At 41.1% G+C, this 13863-nt stretch overlaps 1 protein-coding gene across 10 annotated transcripts in view; it reads right to left on the bottom strand.

The window, feature by feature from the left end:
• LDB2 (LIM domain binding 2) overlaps positions 1 to 7808 on the bottom strand; it is a 249489-nt gene extending 241681 nt beyond the window's left edge. For all 10 annotated transcript variants that reach the window (XM_071556750.1, XM_071556743.1, XM_071556745.1 and 7 more), the window contains exon 1: positions 7464 to 7808. In XM_071556750.1, coding sequence (XP_071412851.1) covers positions 7464 to 7595 — 132 coding nt within the window. In that variant the 5' untranslated portion in view covers positions 7596 to 7808. The remainder of the gene's footprint in view (positions 1 to 7463) is intronic.
• Positions 7809 to 13863: the final 6055 nt, after the last annotated feature.

Here is a 13863-nt window from a genome sequence, read left to right as displayed (position 1 = left end):
TAAGATGCATGAAATACTTCAAATGCACAATGTGCTATAAGTCATAATTTTCTCAATTTACTACTTTAGAAAATAAAAATGTTTGAAAGTCCAAAAGAAGAGTAAAAACAGTCCACATGATGTAAGAATGCACATAATAATACTCAAACAGGGACAGTTTTTTTTTCCAGGTATTTAGTTTTTGAAGAATAAGCACAGTGGATCTACAATTCGGTCTATTCTTGGGTCTGCCTTAGCAGGGGTTTCCAAATATCATCACTTTTATATACACATAATGTTTCTTTTCCCCTTTGAATGCAACAGATATCATCTAACTAGTCTGTGCAATTCTTCTGGATGCTCTAGTCTGCAGCTAGCAGTTGGGTAAAATTGATGGGACCTGGGCAGATACTGAATCTGCTCTATGTGAGTAATCTGATGTCAAAACTATACCTAGAGACTATATTTCCCCCTTTGCTTGTTAGACACATATACAAATGATGTTTCTGCTCAGCTAACTGGCCTTGGCAAGCTTAGAATCAGGGAAGATGGATATCAACAGGTATTGCAGATCACATGTGAGAGATATTAAAGAAATGTTCCAATTTATAAGTTGCTCCAAAAAGACCTAACTATTTAGTTTGCAGGTGACCAGGCACTAGATTTCAAGTATATTTAGAAACCTACATAAATTTATGGCTCAACTGCATCAGTTTGGAGCTTGCAAATCTTCCCTGGCCAAGTATCTGAATGTGAATATTGACAAAAGAAATACCTTAGGGAGAAGTTCTAGTTTGATACTCATATTTTGGATGTAGTTACTGGAGCTCTATTAATAAAGAAGCAGATTGCTACATACAAGTCTTGTGCTTCAACCCAAAATGATCTATGAAATCTATGATTCAAGTCTATATGATGAGGATGGGAACACCCCTTAGCCAGAAGCTTCAACATGGGTATACCTTCTTGACCATGGTGTAGAAACAGCAAGGTGGTGCCAAGGCAACCTAAGTCTCATGGAGAGAATAACCTGTTCCTGTAAAATTTATGGCCTTTGCAAAGACTGTACACTACCAACACTCTTGAATCCTGAAGAGGTGATAGGCTCAGAAACACACCAAGTCCTACTTCATGTTTAGTTCTGCACAGGTCTCATTTTTCTGAGGCAGTTGGTTTTTCACTAATCTCTTAAGTCATGGAAGTGCCAAAGTTGTTTCCAGAAGCATCAGCTGCCCCTGGACTGAGGTTTAAGGTCTTCAGGTGGTTCTGGTTAATCCCTTGTTGCCTCCAGAGTATCAACTGGAATACTGAGCTGAGATCAGTAACTTACAGGCTTTAGTTTAGTAGAGCATGGCTGTCCACCACAATGTGATAGAAATGGAAACAGTTTTCTGACCATAAAGTGCTTTCCCTCTGAAATTCTAACAGTAACCAAACACAGAAAGAACATACAGGGGAAAAGAAAGACACAAGCCTATGGAGATGATTTCAGCCAGGGGTTCAGGGACATTTCTTTCACTACTATTTTTGTCTAAGAAATAAGACCACTGCGACCTGGCCAACAGGCCCTGCCCTATCACAGTCTTTTTTGGAGACTAATCATCATCCACTCTGGGACACCTTATTCCTGCCAGGATCCTTCCTCTAAGGCTTCGAGTAGCCCAGAAAAAAAAAACTTTTAGAGAAGAGCACCCAGCAAAACTGGGGATCTATCTTGGCCTGTTTACATAGAACAGTGCAGGAAAGACGGCGCTTCTTGGGCAGGAAATAACTGAACAAAGTATCAGCATGATTGGAACACCTGTTTACAGTAGATGCACAACTTCTGGCAAAGAGATACAAAAAATATCATTTGAAGTAAGGAGATGGCTAAAAAATATTGCTAGGAGTTTACAAAGAAAGGATATGGGTAGACTGCTAAACAAAGAAAGTGCATATATCAAAACCAAATTATTTTCTTTTTTATCCGACCTTGCAATCCTGCTGCAGGCAAAACTCCAGCTTAAATAAGCGCCCAGGACTGGGTCCTTGTTATGATCTCTGTTTTGTTCCTTCTAACTAACCAATGGCTTCTATTTTTGAGAATGGATCTGCATAGTAAATCTTGTTTACATCAGGGAAAGACTAGGCGTTTTTCAAGTGGATTTATGATTTAAAGAGTAACAAATGAAAAAGAAAAAAGGGAGGGTTGAAAATATTTCCTTATAGAAAATCACCCAGTAAGCATCAGAGTGACTGCAGATGAGACACATTCTTACACTATTGCATGGACTCTTTCTCTGCCCTCACCAGTCCCTACCCTCAAAAGCTCCCTGATCCTTCTGTGTGCAGTTTCCTTCTATATTATAAGTTTGCAGGGGGAGGGGAGAGGTAAAAGCAACAAGACATCCCTGATTGTAAGCTAAAGATCAGCATGTAAAGGAAGTAGTGTCTTTTTTTCCTCCCCTGCCCTCATAAAAATTGTTAGTTTGTAACAATTTTAATTGAAAACAGCTGCAACTGAGTTTTTTAAGGGGTGAAAATACTATATGAAAAAAGACAATCAGTAAAAAGAGCCTTGAAGCCATTCTGAAGTCAGTGTCTGCCTAAAGGCATTCAAGGGTTTTGTTTTTAAACTGACCTTTTAGTTTCAGCAAAGCATAGTTCATAAGTACTCTCAAAATACTTTACTCGTGGTCCTAGAATTGCTAAGTATTAGTATATTTGTGGCTAAAAGAGTATTTCCTCAAAAATACTTTGAGACAGAAGTTTATGTGTTTTCCCCTCAACAAAACAAACTCATTGGACAAACTCAGAGTTATGTACACAATATGAGAGATGTGTTTGCCATACTAAGTTGCTATGTGAACAAATGTGATGTCACAACATAGATTTTTATGACTAATCTATTAAAAATTCATCAGGAAGAAGAAGATTATTTCATCAGATAGCAATGTGAGGAAGGAAAATAAGCAAATTTCATTAAACTGCAGAAAATTTGTTTTGCTTTGATTTGCTTTAAATATTTGGTTGCATATGTAAGCTTCCAGTTCATTTAGTAGCTTTTAAATAACCATAACATCCTCCTTTATTTTCATTTTCATTTTCTTTATGTTTTCTTCCATCATGAAATCTCTACTTTGTTAAATTCCCTATACAGTTTAATAGGAGTTTAATAATATCATTTGATTAAGCTGATTGTCTTTAAAACAAAAATGCTACTAATCAAGCTCTGTAGTCACCCTTAAAACAGTGTTCTGTTAGCCAGAGGGAAAGCTGGGGTTTGCATGTAATGGTGACGTAAAGCATAATCTCTTGTAGTTACAGAGAGAGATACAGGCGAATTTAATATATTGTGGTACACAAATGTTCTAACAATACAGGGGACTAAGTAAACAAGTGAAAGGCTTGATATATTTCTTTGATTACTGACATTAGAGCAATGCCTCAAACTTTAAACTGTCAGCAACTCTAAGTGATCTCTCCACAACACACTGTAACATTACTGAATAATTATATACAAGGTATAATCACCTTTTCTTTTCTTTTAAGTGTGAGCAATTTCAAATTATTAAAAATTGGAACAGAAAAGGATTTACAACATCAAAGAGGAAGAGAGGTGCCTTTTTAAACATCAAGTTTTATGAAAAACAGAGAAAACATTTAAGCTAATTTACCTATGTTGTGTATTGCTACCTAGAACTTCCAAAACTGCTGATTATGCCACAGCAGGATTGCTTTCTTGAAATGTAAAACTAACACTGATATAAAAATATTAAGATAAACTGAGTTTACATGAATGGTAATGAAATCCTTAAAACCACACACAGAGCAAGGAAACAGCTGCATTTTGGTTAACCAGAAAGTTAATCAACTACGAGAGAAGTAAACAAGATTTATCTTTATTTCTACCAGAGATTATTAAACATTTAAATATTCATTTTTCTTCTTTAAATTGGGATTGTTGATACATTACAAAGTGGCACTAGACACTCTAAAAGTATTATTAAGAAAGCATGTATTAATTTAGAAAAAAGTATGACCACATTAGATTTCTTTGAACAACTCTTAAGGAAGGTAAGGTGTTCCTGTACACTATTTAGCTACTGAGGCTCCCTAATTTAGTTTAGATCACATAAGAATTAGCTAGGTGGTGGACTTTTGCCAGTACTTACATCATAACACCACCACCCCCCCCCCCCGCCTGTGTGATTGGAATTCTTTGCCTAAGACTGACCCTGAATTTAAAAAGACAGTTGTAGGTTCTGTCTAAGAAGCCCATAAAGTTATAAGAAGTTTGGAGAGCAAAAGTTTGCACATCTAGCACCGGATAAAACTGCTAATTCTTTACTTTCATGACTTCCATTTCTTCCTAAAGTAAACAAGAACAACAAAGATAGCTATGCTGCATCTAAATGACCTTTCTTTATCACTCTGTACTTTGTCTGCTTAATACACTGAGCACATCCTTCACACTGGCTGTTATGCCCTTCCACCCAATGCTGACAGAAACCAGAGTGGAAGCAGTGGATTTCTCAGGAAGGGTCCCCAAGCACAGAGTTGTTTTGAGGACACTTCTACCTCCCCCAGCATACCATCGACCCTGCAGCTGGGAGAGCAGGAGAAGAAATTACATTTACTAGTGGACTCCCCAATGGTGCTTCTATCAGCCCATTGGTTTTTTTGAATAATTTCTCACCTATGTGCTAGCTCTGGAGAGTTGTTACAGGAATTCACTACAAAGGCAAGCAGATGGAGGGGAAAAGACAGATATACATGACATATAGATACTCCTTCCACAGGCTGTCCATCCATCCTCTGCAGAATATTATTAAATTATGTATGTTTTGCTCTGCCTTGGAACTTCCAACACTGCAAGGGACAGCAGAGAATCTGACTCTAAAGGATTATTAAGAACACTTTTATGTTTTAGGAAACCAGGAAAATCCCAAGGCTTTTCATGGATATATTTGGGATAACAGCTGTAGTTTCTCATTTTTTTAATGTATCCCCACTTGGCACTGGCTCTGCACAAGTTGGGTCCACGTGGAATCTGCCGGCTTGCTACCCCCAGTCTTTTGGAGAGTTTCTTTGTAATTCCTTTCCCCTTAAGCTGCTTTGCCTGTGCTCACCTACCCCCTGGGGCTCACAGAGCACAAGCAGCCTCCTTCAGAGACCAATGCCTACATTATTCCAAAGACTGCCTGAAGAGAAACGTTCATGTAGTAAGCCTGTATCACCCACAGCACAAGCACATTCCTTCCATGACATACAGGGCTCTGGATTCAAAAGATTTAGAGCTAGTCATACATGCTCCAGAATCCTTCAGCTACCAATCTGAAACATGCTTGGAACTGCATAAAAATAATGTGAAACTTCCACTGTGAGCCTGCCCCAGAAGCCAACATGATTCTTTACAAGCTGTCCACACCCAGTCACTCTATATGTCCCAGGAAATTAGTTTAATATATGTTTTTATAAAGGAGGTGTTTTAATTAGAAGATCAATGAGATGAAATAAGGTTAGCCAGAATGCACATTTCAATGAACAACAATGCTTACAGCACAGAACTCAGAAATTTAAAAAACAAAACAAACACAAACAAACAGAGTACCAGAATGTAAACACTGAACAATCACAAAACAAAAGTATTTCTACTCTAAGCAACTAAAAGAAATGCTAGAGCATAAGGCCTTCAATAACTAAACACTGTCAAACTAAAATGCTGCTGAAAATTATGGCAGTCCCAGCAAGGAAGACTAGGTTACTGCTTTTTGCCCATGACAATCCATCTGAATGTGCGCAGCAAAAACTACAATTAGATGCATGAAGTCTAACTCAGCACACCTCAGCAACGAAAGAGGGATAAGTTGTTTCCCAAGTCCCTCAAAAACTTTTCTAGTGTAACGTTTGTAAAGGCAATACAATCAGAGACTGATCAATTATTAAAATTATTAAAAGTGCTAAAATTAGCACTGACAGCTTTTAGAGCAGCTTGTACACAAAACCCTGAAGAAATCAGTCAATGATACATATTTGCTCTTTTCACTTGAAAGTCTAGAAATTACTCCTTTAATATCTACAGGAATGCTAGGAACAGAGTTGCAAGACACTGGCAAATACAGAGTTGCAAACAACCTCCACAAACCTCCTCATTCTATTTAGATAGCAGTGACCCTCCACAACCAACTTGGGACAAAACTGACAAACAGTTGCTGTGATTCTGGGAGCAAAGAGCTGCTTGGAGTTTTTAGCCAGCAGGAAGTGTATTACCAATTACTCCCCAGCAATGTTTTAAGCCTGGCAGTGGTAACAGTGCTAGAAAAGCAGTTACCCTGTGGTGGTACCCAATCAGAAAGCAGGTCACATCTCGTTAGCTGTATCATATACATTAAACGTCACAGATTCTCCATGGCTAAACTGACAATTCAGGCATGTGTGTTTTATTTTATGATAACCTCATGTTATCTTAAAAATCACAATACAACAGATCAACATATCTTTTACCGTGTTTCATGGCACCAATCTGGCAGATATTTGCTGCTATATAAAGCCATTCACTACATTAAATTAATACTTTTTAAAAGTCTTCTCTGGGCATCACTAACACACTACTACTAATGAAAATTTTCAGCAGCAAGAATGTTTGCTGCACAAATACAGACACATGAACAGAAATGTAGCCTGACTGAGCTGACACACTTTTCACTTCAATAAATTTTAAAAGTGCTTTATTTAATCACGTAAAGAACAAGATGCGGTGTCTACTAATTTTTTTTCTTTAAGTGACAGAAGTATTTTCCCTTCCCATTCAGTATATTCTTTGTGGTGGCTGAAATGGATTTTGAAGCCTGGGTGTATAAACCAGTAACACATTATACAAAGCATAACCAACAGTGAATGTAGTTTACATTATTAGGTACTTTTGACAGCTATGTGATAAAGTAGCGAACCGACCATCTCTCTTGCTAAAAGCAACAGCATTCTGAATGTAAACACAAATTTCTCTTGTCGGCTGTCCCAAACATGTGTTCTTTAAGAGTAGCCTAGGAATAAGTTTTTAAAACTCTGCTCTTGTTTCCAGTTATCATTAATTTTAACCAGTTTACAAAAAAACAGAGAAGCGTTCGTCTCTCCCCTGAAACCTGCAACATTTCAGAAATAATTTTGTGCAAAAGCTGAAGCAATACCTTACAATATTATAGCTCCAAACGCCAGCAGGACAGATCCTGAGCAAACACACTAAGGCAAAGAAATTTCCTGAGACCACCGTTATAATCAATCCTGAAGTGCTGCACTGTAATTTCATGATTTCAGCCTAAGCTGGTATCTCCTCAAAGAGTTGCTCTGCGTGGAAACATAATGAGGGATTACCCAATTAAACTACTAAATTAATTAGGGTTCATGCCTGCATATACTGTACTGTCTAGTGGGACGCTTCAGCTGGAATTCGCGCTGAAACCTATCACCGTCCATGCACAGGAAAACAAGGCTGGGGGACTTACCTCCGTCCGCGACTGCAGCCTCTTGTTCATTTCATATATTCGGTACTCTGGTTGCACCATGTATGGTGTGTGTCTCCTATAAAATGGGCCAAAAGGAGAAGAATAGAAAGGGTCATGTGGTGTGCTGGACATCTTGCCTGCTTGCAGAGATTCAAGCTACACAGAGTATCATCAACATCCATACAGAGCACATGGGCTGTGTGTTCTTCACAGTACAAAGTAGCGGCGCGCACACACACACACACATCCAGGCTGCACGCACTGGCTGGGGACTGCTGTGGGAGCCCGCTCCGGCGGAGACGGGCGGGGGGGGGGGGGAGCGGGAGCGGGAGCGCACAGGCTCCAGACAGGGAGAGGGAGGCTGGATAGCTTCAGGCACCGCCGCTCGGTTTTAAAGCAGCAGTTTCTGGAGGGGTCATTTCCTGTCCGCCCCGCCGACTAGTTCGAAGCACCGCGCCCCCCCCGCGGGCAAAGGTGCGGGGCTGGGGGTCACCGTGCCCCGCAGGACCCCTCGGAGCCGGCGGCGGGCTCCTTAGCATATAGCTGGTTTAAAAGCTGCCTGAGCCAATCACCCCGCGTCGGGAGCACGCTCGGATAATGTCAGAAATGTGATTACTACAAAATACATAAACACAGGCCACGGCCATCCCGCCGCGGGCAGCCCGCGCTACCCCCGCGCCCGACGGCTCCCGCAGCGCCGCACTGCCCGCCCGGGGGGGCTTCACCTCGGGGGCACGGCGGGATGGCCGGGGAGCCGCACAAAGAAATAACCCCCGCATGCCACACTTCACACAATGGAGAGCCTCAGAAACCTCCCGGAAAATGGGGAAGCACAAAGGGGCGGGTGGGAGAGTGGGACCCCCGGACAGCTGCGGACGGTCCCCTTTGCGGGGCTCTGGAGGACACAAATGGGTCATTGCAGAAGCGGCTGTCCAGCTGGAAGGCGGCGGCAGCTAGGTGGGAGACTGGCCCCTGTTTGCAGGATCATTGCTGGGCATAAATCCAGTAGCGGTTAGAGAGCGTTGCCAATGAAGGATATCTAACATTGGGGAGGGGGTTCCGAGGGAGGAGAGGAGGGCAAAGGGAGTGGATCCCCCGCTGGAGGTAAGACATGAACTTTATCTGTTCAATCGTAGTTGCAGGAAAGTGCTGGGAGGGCATACCACGTGAACGAAAAGTCCTCAAAATATAGAATAAACAAAATGGGCTCATCTGCTCTATGGGAAAGTGCAAGGTTTAGGAGGGGAGCCTTCAAATTACCTGTATGAAAAAGCTGTGTCCTTATACACAGCTGTAAAGTATCAGGCATTATTTACAGTACTGAATAAATGTAAAAACAACAATAAACAGTGCTGAATTAATCTCTCATGTAAATTCATTCAAGCAAATGGAACCACTCTAGGAACAGATTTAGTTAACTAATATGATTAAGAGAATAACAATCAGCTGCAGCCACAACGGTTCTCAGTCAGGGTGCTCCACATGAACGCAGCAGGATCGCCCATTTCACAGATGGGGAAATCAAGGCATGCGCCATTACTTTTTCTAAATTTTTGTAATAATCCCAAAAAATATTTGAGCATGGTATGGCTTTACCCACTGCCAAAGATGTAATTCAAATCTGACTGAATGTAGGAATACTTTAAGACATATTTGCAGAATTCCAGTTTTCATTGGCCTTTGACTAGGTCTGGAAAATCTGACCTCCCTTTTAAGGATAAAATACGAAAGTTCACACTTCTACTGACCACTGATCTGAGTCGCAATTTCTCTTTGCCATACCAGTAGCTGTTTAGCAAAACTATTTCTGTATGCTCTTACGGAATAACAGTTTCTATAAGAAGTGACGTATTGAGCTGTTTTTATAGGCTTCCCACAGCTTCTGTCACTAAACACAGAGACAACAGATACTACATGGGGAATTTCACTTCTCTCTTCAAGTGCACCCCAGCTCGGCAGCAATACTACACTGCCACTCTGGTACCATTACTGGAGGTGCTGAGTTTAGTAAATAGCATGTGGAACTTTTTGCTCAGTAGTGCTGCAGTGACTTTGACAGTGCTCTACCAAGGTTCACTGGCCCCATGAAAAGCCTATAACATGGTCACACACCTAGAAGAAAACTTCCCTGCATGTACCTTGTACTCTAACAGATCCCAGCAGATACCTTAATGCCTAAAACCATAATGACCAGAAAAATTAGAGTTACAGCACTAATATACACAATTTTATTATCAAAGTACTATCTACTTAAATAAATGTCAAAGAAAACCCAATCCAGAGTCCACCAAATTATGGATTTTACTTTCTTTGCAAAGCAAGTCCAAACCAAAGCATATTTGCCTGAGAAGGGACACACTGCTTTTTGTAATTAAAATGGTGCAATTTTGCATACCTTGAAAACTATTTCTGTTTTAAGGGATTTTTGATTAAGCTAAAATTCACTGTTTCAAAAAGTTAAATGTGGCAATTGTATTAGTATTTTTCATTTTGGCTGCAGTGGGGGGAAAGGAAGAAGTTCCTTTAAATTAAAATAAGAGGGGATAAACTTGGAGTAGTGAAAGTGAATGAGGAGGAATGAACAGCAGGATTTGCTTTCATGATTGAGAACTGCAGATACTCCTCTCAACCCCCATATAAGAGCTTCTATGTACGGGTCTAGCACAAAGCAAAAATATGCAATGATATTTTAATAATTCCCATTGATTAACTGGCAAATTATCCAACAACTACAGCCCACCAGCAAGAACCAAGTCCCAGGGTAGGAGCCTACTTATTACAGGCTCTGGTAGCTCTTCCAGTTGCCTGTTATCATCTAGACTGGTGTGATGCACAGAACAGTAAAACAGAAGGCAGAATCAAAGGAACAAAAAGTTACAAGGATCTTGACAGTGTCAGCTTGATTCCCACTTGGTTCTGCCACCTTTAAAGTTTTGTGTGTGCTCTGGACATGTGGGTTAGGGGATGCATAGCCAGCACCATTGCCTAGGCTGCTTCAAACCCCACACCACTGGCATCAAGCTGCTACCCAAAGCAGCTCAGGGGTCAAAAGCGAATATCTGGCCCAAGATTTAATGCAGCCAATAAAATCCTTATTCTGGAAAACGACTTTCATGTAAGCAGAGTAAAAAAGAGGTGGAGGAAAAACAAGAAGAAAGTGGTCTTCCCAAACCTGAAAATGAGTCTATTCCTGTGCCTGTGCATATGCACGGCTACCAACAGAGGAGGAAAAGTGTGTGCAGAGTTGCATTTATAAGTGTGTATGCACATGGAGATACTGCTGCACCTCAAAGTGGTGAGCCTTACCCAAGCACTCAGAGGCCAGAAGTGAAGGATTGTGACACCTTCTTGGTCACCCAGTCACCAAATCTGCACACTGTGTTGGTTCACCCCAACCCCGCCTGGGTGCTGCACACCGACATGAAAGGAGGCATCAGAACAGAGAGGGACTGGGACACAAGCTCATGATTCTAAACTAAGGAAAACGAGCTGGGTAGATGTGTGCCACCAGCAGAGATAGAGCCATGTTTCCTATCCCTCTGGGCAGGCACTAACCACCACAAAAACCCTCGGCACCCCAAAGAAGGGGTGGGATGATCTGGCTGCTGTCTGGGTGCTGGATTGCCCTCTCCTGGGCAGAAACAGAAGGACCCACACAAGTGAAGGACTCACACTCTGCCAGATCTGGAGGACAATTTCCCATCATTTCAGAGGGAAGCATGGGCCTGGGTGGAACAGAAGGGTGCAGGTCTGCACCCACCTGTGTGACACCAGTAATGCCTATGAGTAGCCGAGTTACACCACAAGGACAAAAAACCAACAGCAGAAACTTCTTCCAGGGCAAAAGCAGGGAGCAAGAAGGGATGAACCAGAGTGGTTTGTACATTCTGTCCATGCTCGAGCCCCTTGGCTCAGGGGATCCTGCACAGCTTGTAACGCGAGGGCACCCACGTTGCTGCTGCCACACCATGCCCCTGAGCAGCATAGACAGCCCGGTAACACAACGCTGCCAAAAGCACCGCATGCAACCAAGGCACAGACCGCACTTTGCCAAGCTGACAATCAAATCAGCTCTGAAGCCTGCACTATTTTTAATAACCAGTTAGTAATAATAATAATGCAAACAAGCGATACAACTGTAAATATGTGTAATTTCTGTATTTATCCCTAGTATGTGTTGACTGTTCAGTCTCTGTGAGTAATCTGGTTTACAAGGATATATTTAAGGTGGTTTGTAGATGTTGAAACGCAGGAAAGGAGAGACTGATCTTAGTTAGGTACACATCACATATGAGGAGCTAAAAACTAGAGGTACTTTAAATTAGGTTTCTTGGGAATACTCAAGTAAATATGATTTTTTTTTTAAATAATAAAACTACCTTTTCAAACTATCCTTTGTTTTTACAAAAGCCAGATAGTATCGAAGACTTTTGATGAAGTAACCTTACAGAAAAGAACATAACTGTTTTCCTGTGGATGCTTATGAGTGGCTAAATGAAATATGTCTTATCAAACACTGGGATGCACAATGAACCACCAGCAATACCCCACCATCTGCAATATATATATTCAATTGCAGAGCTCAAACACAGGATTTTGACAAGTTTCAGGTTGCTTCCATTAATTTCTAAAGCTATAGAATAGTGTACCAGGTGTTTTCAATTTATAAGAAATCTAGAAGCTGTAGTTTTTTTTGCATTAAATATTAATATATTGAAATAAAAAACATTAAGTTAAACACTGTCCTTTCATAGATAACTTCTGGACAGGCAACCAAATAAATCTGTTCAATCCATTGTTAAAAATATTTACCGGGCTCAGTATACACTTCCAGACAAATTACTTTTTTGTTGTTATTGTGATAATTTTCCTTCTCTGTCATTAATAAATGACATTATTATTTTTATCAGAAGGATTTTAAAAAATTTGTAAGTGGGGCTCACCAAAATTACTGTGTTTCAGAGTTTATAGTGCAGCAAAAAGGGTTCACATCTTTTAAATGCTTCAGGCTTATTGCAAACTCAAACCTACCTTGCATAATTTACATATAATGATAATTCAATACATACAAAAATTCTAAGAATTCTCTTTTCTTATTTAATCCTAGCAAATTATAGTTACAGCTCCAGTGCTAACCAATGATGCTAGAAGTACTTCCAAATTGATGATAACGCAAGAGAGATTTAAAATATTTTTTACTTCTGCAGGTACACAACATTTTTATTCTCAGTCAAGATGGATACTAAATTTCATGTGTGCTCAGTCAAATGCACCCTTTGAGGGGCCTGCCCATGTCTGACCAAGAAGTGTCTGCTTTACCCATCCAGTACCTGCACAGCACCTGCAGGAGACAGAGCAGGGGAAGCAAACATGAAACAAACACGAAGCTGTGGAAATTGTATCTTGATGTTACATTGGTTGGCCTTCTAAACCCACCAAGATACAGCAGACAAACTGACTTATCATCTCTTTGATTAAGCTGTGGTAAGCCAGGGCTTAAGTGTCTTCCCTTTGTGTCAGTGCAGGAGGAGATACTGGTCTGGAGGAGTTCTCAGCTGCAGTTTGGCACCTCAGCTCACAAGAGACACTTTAAGCACTAGAGGCCTCATTTTTCTCCTCACCATGCTGTTAGTGTAGCATCCTGAGCAAATGGTACACTTGGATAGCCTCTACCTACCCGGCATTAGACCTGGGTACTGCAACTACAAAGTAAGGACATCGTCACCATGTCAGAGGGACTACTGTTAAGGGAAATAGCTCCAGGAGGTGCTGGGAGTAGAGAATTAGGTCTCAAGTGTGACATATTCAGGCCTTGACCTCCAGGGGAGCTTCCCTGGGTTGCAACATCTTCAGGATACCAAGGAACATCTGCTCATCGACAGAACTGGATCATCTTCCAGACTAGTAAAACACCGATGGGATTCTATATACCTTGGTTTTGCTGAATTTCTGAGGACACCATGAAGGCTGCTTTCCAGAATCCAGCAGCTTCAAGGACGCTTCTGTCTTGCCTTGTTCCATCTCCCCCTTCTTTCTGTGTTCACTTCATTTTTCCCATTGTCCTCCATATTACATATACCTGCCCGTAGCACCTTTTGGAGTAAAGTTCCTTTTTCAGGAACAGTTCCTAGGTATCTGCCTTGGTGGCTTCTCACCCTACACAGTGGGTTTCCCCACCCCCTGCATGGGGATACATGCTGCTGAATTTTGAGGTGGATTATCACCGCAGGCTGATGCCGGGAAGTGCTATCTGAAACAACTGATATTCTTCACTCAAAGTGCTCAGCAAGTTTTCTGAGTGTGTTTTCCCTGAAGAAAATATGAAGAAGTGATGCTGAGGATGGTGACTCCAGAGCAGTGAAGCAGGAGAAAGAAAGGGATGAAATTCCTGTAATTTGCA

Source organism: Pithys albifrons, chromosome 5, assembly GCF_047495875.1.
Source record: "Pithys albifrons albifrons isolate INPA30051 chromosome 5, PitAlb_v1, whole genome shotgun sequence".
NCBI lineage: Eukaryota > Metazoa > Chordata > Aves > Passeriformes > Thamnophilidae > Pithys > Pithys albifrons.
The sequence above is the reverse complement of the archived record's forward strand: the minus strand, read 5'-3'. Positions and strand labels throughout refer to the sequence as shown.